At 39.6% G+C, this 20,898-nt stretch overlaps 1 protein-coding gene across 1 annotated transcript in view; it reads right to left on the reverse strand.

The window, feature by feature from the left end:
- Window positions 1-8,737: 8,737 nt before the first annotated feature.
- Window positions 8,738-20,898, reverse strand: part of PEX13 (peroxisomal biogenesis factor 13) — a 34,268-nt gene continuing 22,107 nt past the window's right edge. The window contains exons 3-4 of the mRNA XM_010377559.2: window positions 14,658-14,783; window positions 8,738-11,999 (exon numbers count right to left, since the gene is read on the reverse strand). Coding sequence (XP_010375861.1) covers window positions 11,701-11,999; window positions 14,658-14,783 — 425 coding nt within the window. The 3' untranslated portion in view covers window positions 8,738-11,700. The remainder of the gene's footprint in view (window positions 12,000-14,657; window positions 14,784-20,898) is intronic.

Raw genomic sequence — 20,898 nt, forward strand, 5'->3', positions numbered from 1 at the left:
TGAAATGTTCCACCCCGGAAAATACTGTTAGAAAAGGGAAAAAAAAAGGACTCCTTAATTTGGTGTTCACAATAACCTTTATTAGTTTACCAGTCATCTTACTTAATCTTCTCATTTTCCAGTCCCAGAAATATATGAAAAATTTTGATCCATTTTGAACTTAATGAATATTAACAAGTTTTAAATGGAAAATGTGTTTACCATTCATATTAAGAAACCCATTTTCATTGTTTTAAAAGTTTGTGGCCGGGCGCGGTGGCTCAAGCCTGTAATCCCAGCACTTTGGGAGGCCGAGACGGGCGGATCACGAGGTCAGGAGATCGAGACCATCCTGGCTAACATGGTGAAACTCCGTCTCTACTAAAAAATACAAAAAAACTAGCCGGGCGAGGTGGCAGGCACCTGTAGTCCCAGCTACTCGGGAGGCTGAGGCAGGAGAATGGCATATAAACCCGGGAGGCGGAGCTTGCGATGAGCTGAGATCCGGCCACTGCACTCCAGCCCGGGCGACAGAGCGAGACTCCATCTCCAAAAAAAAAAAAAAAAAAAAAAAAGTTTGTATATTTTCACACACAAATGGAAAAACACATTTAATCATTAAGACAATGGTTAAAGAGTGGGCTTTTCCAATTAATCAGTTTAGTTGCCATGTATCATACATGAATGACTAATTTTCAAAGAATTTCAAATAAGAGTACCATAGACTACAAAAAATACATAAAACTACACTATTATAAATCTACCAGCTTTTGTCAGAAGACACTCAGGAATCTTCCTAAGTTTTAAAGCAGCAGTTTCCAAATGCCCATCTCAATTTAAGGCCCTATGAGGATCTGTGGCAAAATGAGAAAAATAAGATGAAATATACAGACTTGTTGAAATATACATGCTTGTTATTAAGTTTGCTAACATTTTTCTTCCTGAAATTGTGGCTTTTCTATTTTCTAATGTCCTCCATTCCTTGCTCATATCCCATTAAGACATATTTCCCAGTTAATTTCAAACTGTGGATTAATTTGTATAAAGTAAATATTCTTAATAGTTAAAAAACCAAACATCCCAAAGAAACAAAGCCACTGATTTCCTGTGTAATAACTGGCTATTAGAGTCTGGAATCTGGAGGAACTTCTACTTCTGGTGTGGTGGGCTACATGGGAAACTTTCTTGGTGAACAAGGAAGACCCCGGCTGGGACACATTAAAGCACTGCTGGACTCATAGAAGTGGGGAGAGGGGACCCCAAATCAATCAAAACCAGTGATCTGGGAAACTGCAGAGAGAAGAAAAGGGGTATGGGTGCCCTGAGGGTGGATGCCTATAATGGCCTAGTTGTCAGGACATTGAGCATTGGGCCACTAAGTAGAGTGGGCAAAAGCTGTTCATGTTTCCCATCCTTACAACCTTCAAGGGAGGACTGTAGTGGTTCCAGAATGGTGGTACTCCCACACTGCCAGCAGAGGCAGAAGCAAGTCCTCTGTGGAGTTAATCCTAGACAGGTGTGCTCCAGTAGCCAGTACACCTTTCAAAATACACTAATTATGGATAACCCAATGTTTCTCAGAATTTGCTTAGGGCCTTGCCCAATGATCTCCCCAGAAAAGGCTCCTGTAAATTCTCAGAGGAACTGAAGCCAGTCTTATGACCTCGTGCCTCTTTTCAGGTTATCATCACCTAGCACACCTCACCAAATAGTGGTAATATTGCCTTTTCTGTATACAGCTAGGTTTCTGCATGTTACCCTTTTTATTTTAATATTTGATAAAATAATTTCCTTAAAAATTATATCAAGTAAGAATACAAAGGTTCAATATCAGAAAACTCAATGTCATCTACCACATTACTAAAAGTGAGAAACTAAAAAGCATCTAGACAAATGAATATTTCTTTTATATTTTATTTTTTTTGAGACAGGGTCTTGTTCTGTCATCCAGGCTGAAGTGCAGTGGCACAATCATGGCTCACTGCACCCTCAACTTCCTGGGCTCAAGCAATCCTCCCTTCAGCCTTCCAAGTAGCTGGGACTACGGGCACGTGCCACACAGGCATGTGCCACCATGCTTGGTTAATTTTACTTTTTGTAGAGATGGGGTTTCACCATATTGCCCAGGTGGGTCTAGAACTCCTGAGCTGAAATTATCTGCCTGCCTTGGCCTCCCAAAGTTCTGGGATTACATGTGTGAGCCACTGCACCTGGCCCCGCTAATGCAGATTTAAATTAGCTATAAAAGAGAAAAGCTTTTGGCCGGGCATGGTGACTCATGCTTGTAATCCCAGCACTTTGGGAGGCCGAAGTGGGCGGATCACAAGGTCAGGAGATCGAGACCATCCTGGCTAATACAGTGAAACTCCGTCTCTACTCCCAGCTACTCGGGAGGCTGAGGCAGGAGAATGGCGTGAACCCGGGAGGCGGAGCTTGTGGTGAGCTGAGATCGCGCCACTGCACTCCACTGGACGACAGTACCAGACTCATCTCAGAAAAAAAAAAAGAGAGAGAGAGAGAGAGAGAAAAAGAGAAAAAAACAGAGAGAAAAAAGAGAAAAGCTTTCGATAAAGACTAGCATAAAACTCACAGCAAACATCATGAGTTAATAGAGCAACTTTAGAATCTAAAGCAGAAATAAGATGAAAAATGGCTGCTACCACAGTTAATGTTAAATACAGACTGACAACTTGGCTAAATCAACAAAAGAGAAGTATAAGGACTGTGAGGGAAGGACATGCCAGGCGCAATGGCTCACACATGTAATCTCAGCACTTTGGGAGGCTGAGACAGGAAGATCACTTGAGGTCAGGAGTTCAAGGCCAGCCTGGCCAACATGGTGAAACCCCATCTCTACTAAAAAACTTAGCCAGACATGGTGGCACTCGCCTGTAGTCCCAGCTACTTGGGAGGCTGAAACAGGAGAATCGCTTGAACTCATGAGGCAGAGATTGCAGGGACCCGAGATCACGCCACTGCACCCCAGCCTGGGAGACAGAGCAAGATTCTGTCTCAAAAAAATAAAAAAGGGCCGGGCGCGGTGGCTCATGCCTGTAATCCCAGCACTTTGGGAGACCGAGGCAGGTGGATCACGAGGTCAGGAGATCAAGACCATCCTGGCTAACACACTGAAACCCCGTCTCTACTAAAAATACAGAAAATTAGCTGGGCGTGGCAGCAGGCGCCTGTAGTCCCAGCTACTTGGGAGCCTGAGGCAGGAGAATGGCGTGAACCCGGGAGGCAGAGCTTGCAGTGAGCCGAGATCTCGCCACTGCACTCCAGCCTGGGTGACTGAGAGAGATTCCGTCTCAAAAATAAAATAAAATAAAATAAAATAAAATAAAATAAAATAAAATAAAATAAAATAAAATAAAATAAAATAAAATAAAATAAAATAAAATAAAAGACAATGTTGTACTGGGAAAGAAACTGACACATACCAACAAAACAGAGAGCCCCAGTTTCATGCTTACAGAACTTGGAATGTAATGAAATGAGATGATACGGATTATGTAGTAGATGGTGCTAGAAAAACTGACTGCAATTCTACTTGGCACGCTCTGCAAACATTCACTCAGAAAACCCAAAATAATATAACTTGGCACCAAGGTCACTTAGGTTGGCAGAAAGATATAGCACAGTAAACAACTAGCATGTAGAGGAGGCATCCTCCTTAGGTAAACCTCATGTGTGATAGGGAGCACTATCTTGTAAAAAACCCTCAAGGTAGGTTCCAGGTCCCTACAACAAGGAACAAGCTTGGTTACCGGTTTCATATCTTACTCAGATAAATCAACATCTGTGCTTTTGTCTTTTTACAGTTAAAACAAACAAAAAAGGCTGCCTGGTAAAGAGTTTACTTTCCATATTTATCTTAACTTTGTAGGTTACCAAGGAAATAGTGCTGAACAGAAAGTAAACCCAAGATAATTTTTTCCCCATAGCAAGAGAAGGGGTTTTGTTAACCCCTTCCTTTTAATGACTAGATGGAGAAAAAGTTGAATTCATACCTTATACTATATCCAAAAATTAATTCCAATTAAATTTAAGACCTAAATTTAAATGATAAAACTATAAAACCAATAGAAGAACAAGACCTAAGGCTGGGCGCAGTGGCTCACGCCTGTAATCTCAGCACTTTGGGAGGCCAAGGTGGGCAGATGACCTGAGGTCAGGAGTTCGAGACCAGCCTGGCCAACATGGCGAAACCCTGTCTATAGTAAAAATACAATAAAAATTAGCCGGGTGTGGTGGTGCATGCCTGTAGTCCTAGCTACTCGGGAGGCTGAGGCAGGAGAATGACTTGAACCCGGGAGGCGGAGGTTACAGTGAACCAAGATTGTACCACTGCACTCCAGCCTGGGCAACAAGAGGGAAACTCCATCTCAAAAACAAAACAAAACAAAAGACATAAAAAACACAAACCATTGGGGGGATTTCTTTTTTTTTTTTTTTTTTTTTGAGACGGAGTCTTGCTCTGCCGCCCAGGCTGGAGTGCTGCGGCCGGCTCTCAGCTCACTGCAAGCTCCGCCTCCCGGGTTCACGCCATTCTCCTGTCTCAGCCTCCCGAGTAGCTGGGACTACAGGCGCCCGCCTCGTCGCCCGGCTAGTTTTTTTGTATTTTTTAGTAGAGACGGGGTTTCAGCGTATTAGCCAGGATGGTCTCGATCTCCTGACCTCGTGATCCGCCAGTCTCGGCCTCCCAAAGTGCTGGGATTACAGGCTTGAGCCACCGCGCCCGGCCCGGGGGGATTTCTATTATATGAAAAACAACAAAGACAAGAATGAACAAATGGCAAGTTATTTCCAACATCTGAACTTGACAAGAAAATAGTATCTACTTATAAATAATTTCTTGGCTGGGAGCAGTGGCTCATGCCTGTAATCCCACCACTTTGGGGGCAGAGAGGCAGGCAGATCTCTTGAGCTCACAAGTGCGAGACCAGCTTAGGCAATATGGAGAAACCCCATCTCTACAAAAAAATACAAAAATTAGCCAGGCATGGTGGTACAGGCCTTTAGTCCCAGCTACTTGGGATGCTGAGGTGGGAGGATAGTTTGAGCTCAGGAGGTGGAGGTTGCAGTGAGGCGAGATCACACCATTGCACTCCAGCCTGGGCAACAGGGCCAGACTTTGTCTCAAAAAAAAAAAAAAAAAAAAAAAAATATATATATATATATATATATATATATATATATATATATATATACACACACACACACACACAGTTTATACTATACTGTAATCAGTAAGAAAGAAAAACTTAATAGCAAAGAGACAAACTGTAAGTACAGACTATCCACAGAATGGAAAATCAGAATGACTAAAAAGCATATACTTCATCAGTAATCAGATAATGCAGATTAAGAAAAAATAATATTTTATACACATCAGATTAGCAAAAATCAGAAAATATCAAGTGCTACTGAAAATGAAGAGAAAATGAAACCCTTAGGTCTTGCTTATGGAAAGGAAAACTGGGACAACCATTCCTGAGAACAATCCAGAATGACTTAAATTAAATATGCATATACCTCAAACTCTAGGACATACATAGCGAATAAATGAAAGGGCAGGTTTCCTGAAAGGGCATTCTTCCTTCATAGGAAGACATGTACAAGCTTGCAGAAGTGGAAATAGCTGGGAAAAATACAAGTATCTGTGACTAGAGGAAAAGATAAGCGTTGGTATAAGAACACAATAGAATAATATGCACCAGTCAAAAGCACATTTTAGGTCAGGCGTGGTGGCTCAAGCTTGTAATCCCAGCACTTTGGGAGGCCGAGGCAGGCGGATCACGAGGTCAGGAGATTGAGACCATCCTGGCTAACACAGTGAAACCCCGTCTCTATAAAAATACAAAAAATTAGCCGGGTGTGGTGGCGCACGCCTGTAGTTCCAGCTACTCCGGAGGCTGAGGCAGGAGAATGGCGTGAACCTGGGAGGCGGAGCTTGCAGTGAGCCGAGATCACGTCACTGCACTCAGCGTCACTGCACTCAGCTTGGGCGACACAGCGAGACTCTGTCTCAAAAACACAATGACAACAACAAAAAAGCACATTATATAACTAATGTGGGTAAGTCTTAAAAACCTAATATTTTATGAAAGTTAGAAGCAGAATAAAATTTATGCCACAATATCATTTATGTAAAAAATTTAAACATATAAATATTATATGGTTTTCAAGAAACTATATCCAAAATATGAGAGATGGCTTGGAAGGACAAATATTAAGTAGGGGGAGTAGAGTATGAAATTGCAGGAGGGAGATGAATAAAAACTCTTAAGGTAAAACAGAACACAAGAATAGTTCTATTTTTTGACGGAGTTTCACTCGTCGCCCAGGCTGGAGTGCAATGGCACGATCCTGGCTCACTGCAACCTCTGCCTCCCAGGTTTAAGCGATTCTCCTGCCTCAGCCTCCTGAATAACTGGGATTACAGGCGCTTGCCACCATGTCCAGCTAGTTTTTGTATTTTTTTTTTTTGAGACGGAGTCTCGCTCTATCACCCAGACAGGAGTACAGTGGCGCGATCTTGGCTCACTGCAAGCTCTGCCTCCCAGGTTCACGCCATTCTCCTGCCTCAGTCTCCCAAGTAGCTGGGACCACAGGCACCCGCCACCTCGGCCGGCTAATTTTTTTAGTAGAGACAGGGTTTCACCATGTTAGCCAGGATGGTCTCGATCTCCTGACCTCAGTGATCCGCCCGCCTTGGCCTCCCAAAGTGCTGAGATTACAGGTGTGAGCCACCTTGCCCGGCCTAGTTTTTGTATTTTTAGGAGAGATGGGGTTTCACCATGTTGGCCAGGCTGGTCTTGAACTTCTGACCTCAGGTGATCTGCCCACCTCAGTCTCCCAAAATGCTGGGATTACAGGTGTGAGCCACCACAGCACCTCTCTCTCTCTCTCTCTATATATATATATAATTTTTTTTTTTGGAGATAGTCTCACTGTGTTGCCCACTCTGGAGTGCAGTGGTGCAATGTCGGCTCCTGGGTTCAAGCAATTCTCCTGCCTCAGCCTCCCGAGTAGCTGGGACTAGAGGTGCATATCACCATGCCAGGCTAATTTTTTGTATTTTTAGTGGAGATGGGGTTTCACCGTGTTGCCCAGGCTGGTCTTAAACTCCTTAGCTCAGGTGATCTGCCCGCCTCAGCCTCCCAAAGTACTAGGATTACAGGTCTGAGCCACCACACCTGGCCCATAAAATTGTTTTTGTTTTTTTTTTTGAGACAAAATATCACTCTTGTTGCCCAGGCTGGAGTGCAATAGCGCCATCTCCGCTCACTGCAACCTCCACCTCCTGGGTTCAAGTGATTCTCCTGCCTCAGCCTCCCAAGTAGCTGGGATTATAGGTGCATGCCACCACGCCCGGCTAAGTTTTGTATTTTTAGTAGAGACGGGGTTTCATCATGTTAGTCAGGCTAGTCTCCAACTCCTGATCTCAGGTGATCCACCTGCCTCGGCCTCCCATAGTGCTAGGATTACAGGCATGAGGCACCGCACCCAGCCCCTGTATTTTTTAAAAAGCATTTTCAGGCCTGGTGCGGTGGCTCACACCTGTAATCCCAGCACTTTGGGAGGCCGAGGCGGGCAGATCACCTGAGATCAGGAGTTGGAGACTAGCCTGACTAACATGATGAAACCCTGTCTCTACTAAAAATACAAAACTTAGCCGGGCGTGGTGGCATGCACCTGTAATCCCAGGTACTAGGTAAGCTGAAGCAGGAGAATTGCTTGAACCCAGGAGGCGGGGGTTGCAGTGAGCCGAGATCTCACCACTGCACTCTACCCTGGGCGACAAGAGCAAAACCCATCTCAGAAGAAAAACTGAAACTAAAGTAAAAAAAAAAAAAAAAAAAAAAAGCACTTTCATGTGAGGCAGGTGTAGCAGCTATACCTATTGTTATAAATTAGGAAACTGAAAAACAAATAATGGGACTTAAATCTTATAGTAAGCAGTGATGTCTAAACTAGAATCTAGATCCCCCAAAATCTAGGTATGAAGTCTTTTTATTTAACACACCTGTAGGTAATTCTATATAAATGTATTATTTGTCTTTTTTTTTTTTCTTTTTAGTTAGAGTCTCGCTGTATAGCACAGACTGGAGTACAGTGGCGTGATCTCGGCTCACTGCAATCTCTGCGTCCCGGGTTCAAGCAATTTTCCTGCCACAGCCTCCCAAGTAGCTGGGACTACAGGCACCCACCACCATGCCTGGCTACTTTTTGTATTTTTAGTAGAGACAGGGTTTCAGCATATTGGCTAGGCTGGACTCGAACTCCTGACCTTGTGATCCACCCGCCTTAGCCTCCCAAAGTGCTGGGATTATAGGTGTGAGCTACCACGCCTGGCCTATTCTTCTTTAAATCACAAAGAAATAGAACAGACATGTTTGCAGTAGGTAATATATACAATAATGTTAAAAAGAGACTTCATATGAATTCTAATACTGCAAAAGCATTAACAATTTATCTTAAAGAAAAAGTCAATCAAGTTTCACATATTTTTATTTCTCCATAAAAGTAACTTCACAACCTACTAAAAATAAAAATTTAACTGCATTCAGTTTCTGTTCATTTTTCTATTAAAGAAAGCACAAGATAAAGGATAGCCGTGTTCAAGTAATGTGTAATTATGACACAGATTGAATCAAGTACGTACATAAAATGTTAAAACATGAAAATGTATAGTTCTGTTACCATTTCCTTTCTGAACTCATAAAATATAATCAGAAAAATTAAAAGAAACATGTTTTATTATTGTAACTTATATTTTATTTAAAAATATTACGGTGTGTTAGCAATTTCTGTAAAGTAGCACTCCTTAAATAAGTTCCTAAAAATAATATTGGAGCCTTGAACATTTATCTCAGCTAAAAAAATTATTCTAAAACTGTCATGATAAAAAAGGTTACAAAATTTCTCTTTATTCTAGTCCTCAATTCCTTCTCCAGAATTTTAATACAAAAGGAATTTTCAGACACAAATAGTCACCAGATAATGCATACTATAATTTAGCAGACTTAACCAAACAATAAACACCCTTACAAAAGTGCCACTGTTTTATCGCTTTGTGCTATACTCTTCTCCCTATACATCTTTAATAGTGGTCACTTCTACTTTACTTCTAGCATTCAATTTAGACATCTCAACCCCAAATTTAATAATTTGTTTTATCAAAAATTTGTTTTGAGAACAAAATTTCTATAAATTATCTAACAAATCAAAGCAGAACCTTTAATTGTAGAACACAAATGAAAAATAATACACAAGAAACCTTATCTCTTCAACTTCAAGGCTAATACCTGGGTGTTGGAAAATTGGCCAAAGATAAATACGTTTTACTATAAAGTATTTATTTTTCTGCACTGGGTCAAGATTTCTGTTTTAAAAGATATGTTACTTATGATACTGTCATTTCAAAAAAGGGCTTTCCAAGAAGCCTTTAGTAAAGTTCTTCTATGCTGGGTATGTCCTTGGTTCCTGTATGTTTCAGTCTGAACTATTCGAGAATTACTTACTTGTTGAACATAGTCTATTAGAAAAAAAATACTAAACCGCCGGGTGCGGTGGCTCACACCTGTAATCCCAGCACTTTGGGAGGCTGAGGTGGGTGGATCACCAGGTCAGGAGATGGAGACCATAATGGCTAACATGGTGAAACCCCGTCTCTACTAAAAATACAAAAAAAATTAGCCGGGCATGGTGGTGGGTGCCTGTAGTCCCAGCTACTGGGGAGGCTGAGGCAGGAGAACAGCGTGAACCTGGGAGGCGGAGCTTGCAGTGAGCTGATATTGTGCCATTGGACTCCAGCCTGGGGGACAGAGTAAGACTCCGTCTCAAAAAAAAAAAAAAAAAAGAAAAAGAAAAAGAAAAACATACTAAATCACAATTTTTATCAAACAGTTCAAAATTTTCAACAATATCTATAAATGTATTCTTATACACCTGTATTCCTGATAGTATTACTCTGTAGTATGTTCATAGCAAGTATATGAAGTTTCCAATTTTCTGGGGAAATATTCAGTGTACTGAAAGTTAACTGCATTTAAAATCATTATAAACCAAAAAAACATGTCAAATAGCACTATCATATTCTTTTGTTTTTGTTTTTGTTTTGTTTTGAGACAGTCTTGCTCTATCCCCCATGCTGGAGTGCAGTGGTGTGATCTCAGCTCCCTGCAACCTCTGCCTCCTGGGTTCAAGTGATTCTCCTGCCTCAGCCTCCTGAGTAGCTGGGACTACAGGTGCATGTCACTGCGCCCAGCTAACTTTTGTATTTTTAGTAGAGACAGGGTTTCACTGTGTTGGCCAGGCTGGTCTCAAATTCCCGACCGCAGATGATCCGCCCGCCTTGGCCTCCCCAAGTGCTGAGATTACAGGCGTGAGGATTATCATATTCTAAATGGCAATTGAGCACTAAGACTATACATAAGTCACAGTAGTAAAAATTAAACCTAAAAGAGAAATGTATCCAATGTGACACATTTTCAATATTTACAGAGCATCCTAAATATGGAATTAAAAAAATTACACAAGGTAGAAGCAAAAAATCTATGAAACGATTAAAAATTACTATTATAACTGATTATATCATTAAGTGCAAACTCAAAAGAACTCTAGTATTTGTTGTAGGAAAAGTATACCTTTCATATACTTCTGATTCACCCAGTATGAAAACTAGTCATATTTTAAAGAGATAAATAATTTTTTTTTTTTTTTGAGATGGGGTTTCTCTCTTATTGTCCAGGCTGGAGTGTAATGGCGAGATCTCCGGCTCACTGTAACCTCTGCCTCTTGGGTTCAAGTGATTCTCCTGCCTCAGCCTCCTGAGTAGCTGGGATTACAGGGATGTGCCACCACACCTGGCTAATTTTGTATTTTTAGTAAAGATGGGGTTTCTCCATGTTGGTCAGGGTGGTCTCGAACTCCCAACCTCAGGTGATCTGCCCACCTCGGCCTCCCAAAGTGCTGGGATTACAGGCGTGAGCCACCACGCCCCGCTTAAAGAGATAAATAATTAAGTGATCCTTAGAAGAAATGGAACAGTTTGTAAGAAAGATAAATTTCAGACTTTTTGCTAGGAGGGAAAACTATTAGGGCTACATACTCTATCATTCTAGAACCATCTCCTTCAGAATGCTTCTGGGTGACCTTTTCAAGATAAATTTTTTAAAATACAGTAAAAGATAGTAGTGTCAGTTGTTTGTGGGTGAAAATATAAACCCAACACTGGATATAATACAGATCAGAAAATTTTATTGTTGAGATTACTTAAAGTTGTAAAAAAAAATTTACCTTTTGCCTGTTCTCATACTGATACGTTATCACTCCATTTCTAAGGATTCCAAGTTAATTAATTTAGAACTTTAAAAAGTATTAATGATCCCTACTGTACCAAACTGTGCATGTTACAGTTCATCAATCTTACTCTTCCAATAAACCTAGAGATCTAAGTAAGATGAAAATGACAGCAGTCTCCATAATCTTAAAATCTAGGTGAAACAAATGTCCTTATGGTCCAATAATGTGTGTAATAAAATGTAACCAGGTCACCAGACCAACATACTAGTGTGTAACTTTAATAATTTCTAGCAGCAAAACACCTGAAATAGCCAATAACAAATGTTTTCATTGGATTGTACATTCATTTCTTTGTGAGAAATAATTTTAAAAAGTACTCTATTGTTCAACTGCAAGCAAACATGAAAGATATCAAAGATCTTGCTTTTCTCCATCTCTCCCAGTGGAATCAGGTGCAACTGGAACCTTATTAGTTTCAACAAAAACAGATTCAAAGGCAGCTTCCTGTTCATCCAAAGAATCGGCAACCGTGGCTCCTTTAGTTAGTGTTGGGTTGGTAAAAGATGGTTGTTGCTTGGAAATTTTACTTGACTCCACCGTTTTCCTACCTTTTCTTTTACCAAGAATTTTGACATAATTTGCAGGTATAAGTCCTGTTGTTTGGCCATCAAGACTAGCCAGAAGCCAACCACGCACTTTGGGTTGTTGTTCTGATGGAAAAAAAAGACAGTCTTGTAATTACAATATACTTTGGAGGTCCAACAAAATATTAATGGTAAAGTATCATATTCAGGAAAATCTGTTATGCTTACATAGTAGATAACAAATAGTACATGCATATATATTCAAAATCAAATGCTGAGTAGGCTTAACAGTTCCAGGGTCCATTCTTCTATTTTTATTTTATACTGACTAAATATTTCCTTCTACCTTGAAGAACATACAGTTTGTATCAGTTGGTCCATTCATAGAGTAAGGAGAGTTAGTTCTCTCAAAACTGAAAACAATGTCTTTCACATTTTAAATTGGAGTCTAAGAAATGAGTATCTCATTCCTTCTCAACTGCGTAAGTTAGGAATAAGTATAGAAAAGATATACCTTTACACACTCAGCTTTCTTAGCCTACTTTTGGCAAAAATATAAAATTCATTTCATGTGATTGTGATACACAATTCTGAAGATAGTGAATATTAATTTCAATCCAAGTTGGGCAAAAAATTGAAGACTTCTGTTATTTCTAGCCGTATGATAAATAAAGGCAATATTCTAAGCTTAAAGGAAGATTATTTAATGTATTCAATATTCTATGGTATTTTCCTATCTTATCTATATCTTTAAAAAGCTGCTTAACTGTTACAATTTTAGTTCAACATTATAATTTAGGCACAATATAAGACTTTTTAATGTTTAATGCTCTATAATAATAGAAAAAAACAAATTTACCATTTACCATCAGTCTATGACTGATTTTGTTCCAAATGCCCAAACACACTTTTCTTGAGCAATGGAGGAAAGCCAAGAAGCAAGCTAGTGTTAAGAGGTACTATTCATTGAAGAATGAAATATAAAATTTTTCTGAAGTGTTATTAAGTAACTGAAAGAAACCACATGACCCCTAATGAAAATTATCTGTGTTGTTCCTGTCTCTAACAAGAAATCTTTAAAAAATCACTCATTTGAAACCCAAAATAGTAAATTGCTATTTTCCCTATAAGAAAAATATGAATAGGCCAGGCGTGGTGGTACACATCTGTAATTCCAGCACTCTGGGAGGCCGAGGTGGGCGAATCACAAGGTCAGGAGTTCAAGACCAGCCTGACCAACATGGTGAAAGCCTGTCTCTACTAAAAATACAAAAACTAGCTGGGTGTGGTGGCGTGTGCCTGTAGTCCCAGCTACTCAGGAGGCTGAGGCAGGAGAATCGCTTGAACCTGGGAGGCGGAGGTTGCAGTGAGCCGAGATGGTGCCACTTGCACTCCAGCCTGGGCAACAGAGTGAGACTCTGTCTCAAAAAAAAAAAAAAAAAAAAAAAAAAAAAAAAGGGAAAAAAAGAAAAATATGAATAGAACACCTAAAAGTCTAGAGGTTTGTATTTTATTTTTCTCTTGAGACATTGCCCAGGATGGAGTGCAGTGGTGCTATTCCACAGGTGTGATTACAGTGTACTACAGCCTCAAACTCCTGGTCTCAAGTGATCCTCCTGCCTCAGCTTCTTGAGTAGGTGGGACTATAGGCACACACCACTGCACCTCACTTAAGTCTAGGATTTTTGTAATAGGGATGAGGCAAAGATTTAGTAATCTCATCCCAAATTTTCAATTATTTACATAGTAATGATTTCAACTATTTGCATAGTAATGAACATTGAAGGTATTTCTTCCCTGCATAGAATGACCAAAGCCAAAAAAAGGTGAAGTTTCCATTAATAGATCCTTCCATGAAAAAACAGCCAGATTTGTTAAAAGCACAGGGTCTCAAGTTAGACAAACCTAGATTCATAGTCCAGCTCTATTGCACCTTGCCTTTGTGACACTGGACAATTTACTTATTCTGAGTCTCAGTTTCTTCAAGTGTAAAACAAGGAGAGGATAATAATAGTACCACTTCACAGTATTATTGTAAGGGTTAAATGAAATATGCAAAATATAGTACTTTGTATATAGTAAGTACTCAATAAATAATAGGTTATTGTTATTAGTACCTTTAGCAACAAAACATCACTTTTTGTAATAAACTTGAATCCCCACAAACACACATATTTAAAAAAATCCATAAAAATCCTGATAATCATTACTCAGGAAAGGTGAAGGAAAAGGTCATTTTGCCTAGAGTCATTAAAAAGTATCAGTGACTTGGTCCAAAAATAAACCCCAGATGTGTATAAATTTCTTGCTGGGGTTCTATAATACTTCATGACAATATTTCCTAAAATACTCATGATGAAATTTCTGAGGTAAACACTACTGAAGTAATAAAGAAGCAACACCAGTCCCAGTAATCAAGGACTAACAGTAATGCTTAGCTGATGCTAGATAATTTCTTTGCTTTATTAGATGTGTTATGTTTAGTTACTGACATCACATTTTTGTGTGGGGATTAACAGTTTGAAATTCAAGTATTTTGAGTTTAGAAAAGCCTATATAAACAAAGTCTTTCCTTATCTCAGTGAAATACTATTAGAATAGCTGCTGGGGCATTTCTTCCTGACTCCTCCAGATTTGGAAGCTCTAAATTGACATGAAAAAGAAGTTCTAGTAACTATCTCTAAGTTAACTAACAACGAACAAGATCATTTGTTGTAGTTTTTAATACTGCATTTATGAATATCAAAATTTACAGATAATTCCAATTTATTCATGGTTTATTACCTTTGAGAGCTAGGTTTAGCATATCACCAGCCCGGAAAGAAATTTCTTCTTCAGATACGGCAGCAAAATCATATTCTGCTCTGGCGACTACATGGTCATCCTCACCACTTGCCCAGTTGATGCTGTCTATAAGCCAAATTAAAATTAGGTTAATAAAATTTACAAAAGAAAAATGCAGATATTTCATGGCCTATGGTTTGCAAACTGCATAAATTTGCCAAGAGAAAAGTCCTACCCTCCCAAGTAAAATCTATAATGAATACTGTGTTAAATCAACAATAGATCCACTAGAGATACCTATTACGAACTTTTTCCTTTCTTTAAGCTCCAATCTCCAGCTCCCTTACCGTGAGGCAGGGGTTGGCAAATTTTTTCTGCAAAGGGTCAGAGAGTAAATATTTTAGACTTTGAAAGCCAAGAGGCAAAACAGGATATTGTGCAATTACTTATATAAAAAGAGGAAACAAAATTTCCATAAATTTATTGACAAGATTAAAAACACAATAACCATGTTCCTTTTTTGTAATACAGGTCTATTTGGAAGTTACTTAGAAGAAGGAAATATTTTGGGGGAAGGATATTTCACTTAATTGGAATTCAATTATAAATATTCATTTGCTAATTCTAATTTGTAATAAAATTTGAGGTACTGCATTTTTGAAAATGCCTTTTCACACCGATAGGTAAGGTCAAATCCTAATATCAGTCTATGAGTATGTGGTTTTAATTGAGCATATTTATTAGTTGGGAGAGTAACAGGCCAGAATATAATTCTGTTAAATTCTTCTCTTGATATTTGCCTTTTACCATGTTATTACATTGCAGATTAATCACTTCCAAATGAAGATTAAGTGAAAGTTCCTCAATCGCATAGTTAAATGGATTTTGAAATATGGAAATTCCTTTTGTGCTTGCATGGAGGTCCAAAAAATGCTCTGGCATTGTATTAGCTTAAGCTTGGAAAATGTATCTGCTGCCAACTTGCATGGGAATGGAGATACTGCTTGTGTTAACTTCTGATGGTCTGAGAGGTATATAAAGCAGTGTGACATCACTTGTGAGTCAAACTATATTAGGTGTCGTCAAAACTTTACTCCAGCCTAAGTTTTACATATAAGCACTGTTCTGCTTTGTGGTTTCAGTTTGAATTACTTAAGAATATAGGCCAGGCACGGTGGTTCATGCCTGTAATCTCAACACTTTGGGAGGCCGAGGCAGGTGGATCACCTGAGGTCGGGAGTTTGAGACCAACCTGACTAACATGGAGAAACCCTGTCTCTACTAAAAATACAAAATTAGCCGGGCATGGTGGCACATGCCTGTAATCCCAGCTACTCGGGACGCTGAGGCAGGAGAATCGCTTGAACCCGGGAGGCGGAGGTTGTGGTGAGCCGAGAGCGTGCCATTGCACTCCAGCCTGTGCAACAAGAGCGAAACTCCATCTCAAACAAAAAGAATATAAACAAGTCAGCTAGGCATGGTGGCTCATGCCTGTAATTCCAGTACTTTGAGAGGCTGAGACAGGGAATTGCATGAGTCCAGGAATTCAAGACCAACTTGGGCAACATAGGGAAACCTTGTTTCTACAAAAAAGTAAACAAAATTAGCCAGATGTGGTGGCACGACCCTGTAGTCTCAGCTTGAATCGCTTGAACCTGGGAGGCGGAGGTTGCAGTGAGCCGAGACTGCACTACTGCACTCCAGCAACTGGGTGAGGCCCTGTCTCAAAAAGAAAACAACAAAGAATATAACTAAGTCTGGGCTGGACATGGTGGTTCATGCCTGTAATCTCACTCAGCACTTTGGGAGGCTGAGGCAGGATTGCTTGAGGCCAGGAGTTCAAGACCAGCCTGAGCAACACAGTGGGATCTCGTCTCCACAATAAATAAATAAATTAGCCAGGTGTGGTGGTGTGTACTACTAGTACTAGCTACTTGGGAAGCTGAGGTGGGAGAATCATGTGACCCCAAGAGTATGTGGTTGCAATGAGCTATGATCACGCTACTACTGCACTCCAGCCTGGCTGACAAAGCAAGACCCTGTCTCCAAAAAGAACTCAGAATTTAACTAAGTCTGCAGTAAAAGGTGATTTCCAAAGCTGGGTTCCAAAGAATGGGTTTAATAACAATAGCTGAAAAGGTGTTATGTTCAGAAAAATTTCATTCTTGGCCTCAATCTCAAAAAAAAAAAAAAACTTAAGCCTTGTTCTGCCACTGAATTGCCATGCGGTAGGGCAAGTCAGGATCTTCAGCTTCTATATATGACAAAAATTCAGAAAACTGACAATGATTATGTCACAAGAGTGAATAAACTTTACCTCGACACTACCAGTTCAGTAACACATGACAAATTCAAATATTTTCTGCAATGTACCTGCTGATGAATAATACAATGATTAACCACAGAAAAAAAACCTGTATTTGCAAAAGTTTAACTTTTGTCCAACTAGGCCTTTTCCTGCTCCACCTATATTTTTCACCATTATCAGGTGCAACACATCTTAGCAGATTCAGGTTGTACAGAATCAGTGTTTTCACCTTCTTAGAAAATGTTCTTATCTGTAGTTGAACCATGACTATTCACAGAGGCTAATTCTTCAGTCATTTCCAATTCATCATTGACTTCTCAAACAACTAAGCGGTACTGTCTTTTTTTTTATTTTAGTAGAGACAGGGTTTCACCATGTTAGCCAGGATGGTGTTGATCTCCTGACCTCATGATCCGCCTGCCTCGGGCTCCCAAAGTGCTAGGATTACAGGCGTGAGTCATCGCACCTGGCCTGTCTTTGTTTTATGCTACTTTAACAGAATACTATAGATTGGGTAATTTGTAAACAATAAAAGTTTATTTGCTCACAGTTCTGAGGACTAGGAAATCCGAGATCAAGGGGCATTTGTTAAGGGCCTTCTTGTTGTGTCGTAACATGGCAGGAGGAATCACATGGCAAAAGAGTGCATGCAAGAGAGTAAGAGGGCCAAACTGGCTTGTATAACAAACTCACTCTCAAGATAATGAACTCACTTCCATGATGATAACATTTAGCCAACAAATTTAGCAAGTATTCATATCCACTGGGTCATTATGAACCAAGGAAAAACATTCAAATCATTTGTCTTATTTTAAGTTGACCATGTTGCTCAAAATGTCATCAACTCTTCAAGAAACTGTTCTCACTGAGAAGCTAATAACCTTAAACAAGTCTACTTACTCTGGACATATTTTTTTGGCTGTTGCAATTACCATGAGTAAACAGGTTTCCTTGCCTGGGTAACATATGAACCTCTCAGGAACTTATTTTGGTTGCAGCCTCATTTTATTTTATTTTTATTTTGATGAGGAAATTCTGCTGCGATGAGAATTCCATTTTAAATTTTCTAATTTTTTGACTGTTGATTTTCTGTGAAGAGTGCTCAATCTGGTAATGTTGATTTGTAGTATAGCCATTTAACATAGCTATAGTGTCACTGTATAATAAATATAGTTCTTTACCATCTAATTCAATAACAATAAAATTCATACTATACTGTGCCTTGAAAGCATGACACTCAAAGTACACTTTTTTCTTGTGTGCCATGTATGCATTTGTAATTTCATACACACACAAAAAAACTGTGGTTTAACAATGTATATATTACTCATCATGCTATCAAGTTATAACTCAGTTACTGAAATTTGTAGTGGGCAGAGCAAAAGTGAAGCCATCGGAATTTCACATACAGTCTCTGTGCAAACTATTCAATTCTGCTGTTATAGTGGAAAAGCAGCCATAACAATATGTATGAAAATAAGTTTGGTTGTGCTCCAATATAACTTTATTAATGAAATTTGAATTCTATATTATTTTCCTATCACAAATTATTTCAATTTTTAAAACAATCTTTTAATTTTCCAACAACTGAAAAATATAAAAACCATTTTTAGCTTGTGAGCTGTACAAAAATAGGAGCAGACCAGATTTGGCCCACAGGACATGGTTTGCCAATCCCTGCTCTAAGCAGCTAAAGTAATAGGACCTCAGTTTTGCTTCTCCTCAAAAATCTCTTTGTATCATTACCGATTTCCTCTCCTTTTGACTCAGATAAAAAACTGTCCTTCCTTTTTACCTGCCAGGTTCCGTAAGATCACACCCTCTCTTACTTCCTATAGGAGCTTCCTCATCATTTAACTCCTATCTTTCCCTTATTTATAACTGCTCCTTCTCTACTGACTCCTTTCTTTTAGCCTAACAACATTCTCAGATCTCCTCACTTCTGAAAAGACAAAGCAAAACAAAAAACTGACAATCACCCACCACAACAACTTGATCACTCAATTTGGCCATTCTTTTCCTCCCTCCTTCCATTCACTGCTAATCTTTTCTTTTTCACTTCTGACTTTATTTACCCTTTATCCTCTGCAGTTTGTCTTCTCACTACCAAAACTACTTCCTGGAGCGTGATGATTTCCAGTTGCCAGATCTAATAATCTTTTCTCAGTTCTTGATCTTATTGTAGAACCTTACATCATTCATCATCCTTCCACCCTTCCTCCATAATGCAGCAATAATACGGTTCTATTTCTGTTCTTCCTGATTTCCATCTTATTCTGTCTTCTTTTGTCGTTCTATGATAGTAGTATCATTCACTTACATTAGTTCTTCCATTTATTTGAGACGAAGTCTTGCTGTGTCACCTAAACTGGAGTACAGTGGTACAATCTCAGCTCATTTCAGGCTCAACCTCCAGGACTCAAGCCACCCTCCCAAGTAACTGGGACTACAGGCATGCACCTCCACACCCAGATAATTTTTGTAATTGTTGTAGATAGGTTTTCCCTACGCTGTGCAGGCTGACCTTAAACTTCTGGGCTCAAGTGATTTGCCAGGCTCAAGCGATCTGCAGGCCTCAGCCTCCCAGTGTTGGGATTACAGGTGTGAGTAATCCCAATCTGACTCTATCTCAGGACCCATGTCCCTGCCATGCTGAGCCAAGCCACCATCATTTCTCACTTGAATTAAGGTAATGGCTGCTTAACTCTCCTGACTGGTCTCTTCTGCCCTAGCTCAACCTAAAAACCATTCTTACCAAAAAGGTGTGTGTGTGTGTGTGTGTGTGTATGTATGTATATATGTGTGTGTGTGTATATATATATATATATATATATTTTTTTTTTAATACTTTAAGTTCTCAGGTACATGTGCACAATGTGCAGGTTTGTTACAGAGGTATACATGTGCCATGTTGGTTTGCTGCACCTATCAACTCGTCATTTACATTAGGTATTTCTCCTAATGCTATCACTCCCCAAGCTCCCCCATCCCCCAACAGGCCCTGGTGTGTGATGCTCCCCACCCTGTGTCCATGTGTTCTCATTTTTCAACTCCCACCTATGAGTGAGAATATGCGCTGTTTGGTTTTCTGTCCTTGTGATAGTCTGCTGAGAATGACGGTTACCAGCTTCATTCACATCCCTGCAAAGGACATGAACTCATCCTTTTTTTATGACTGCATAGTATTCCATGGCATATATGTGCCACATTTTCTTAATCCAGTCTATCATTGATGGACATCTGGGTTGGTTCCAAGTCTTTGCTACTGTGAACAGTGGCACAATAAACACACATGTGCATGTCTTTATAGTAGCATGATTTATAATCCTTTGGGTATACACCCAGTAATGGGATCACTGGGTCAAACGGTATTTCTAGTTATAGATCCTTGAGGAATTGCCACACTGTCTTCCACAATGATTGAACTAATTTACACTCCCACCAACAGTGTAAAAGTGTTCCTATTTCTCCACATCCTCTCCAGCATCTGTTGTTTCCTGACTTTTTAATGATCGTCACTCTAACTGGCATGAGATGGTATCTCATTGTGGTTTTGATTTGCATTTCTCTGATGACCACTAATGATGAGCATTTTTTCATATGTCTGTTGGCTGCATAAATGTCTTCTTTTGAGAAGTATCTGTTCATATCTTTTGCCTACTTTTTGATGGGGTTGTTTTTTTTCTTGTAAATTTAAGTTCTTTATAGATTCTGGATATTAGCCCTTTTTCAGATGGGTAGATTGCAAACATTTTCTCCCATTCTGTAGGTTGCCTGTTCACTCTGATGATAGTTTCTTTTGCTGTGCAGAAGCTCTTTAGTTTGATTAGATCCCACTTGTCTATTCTGGCTTTTGTTGTCATTGCTTTTGGTATTTTAGTCATGAAGTCTTTGCCTATGCCTATGTCCTGAATGGTATTGCCTAGGTTTTCT

Source organism: Rhinopithecus roxellana, chromosome 17 (assembly GCF_007565055.1).
Source record: "Rhinopithecus roxellana isolate Shanxi Qingling chromosome 17, ASM756505v1, whole genome shotgun sequence".
NCBI lineage: Eukaryota > Metazoa > Chordata > Mammalia > Primates > Cercopithecidae > Rhinopithecus > Rhinopithecus roxellana.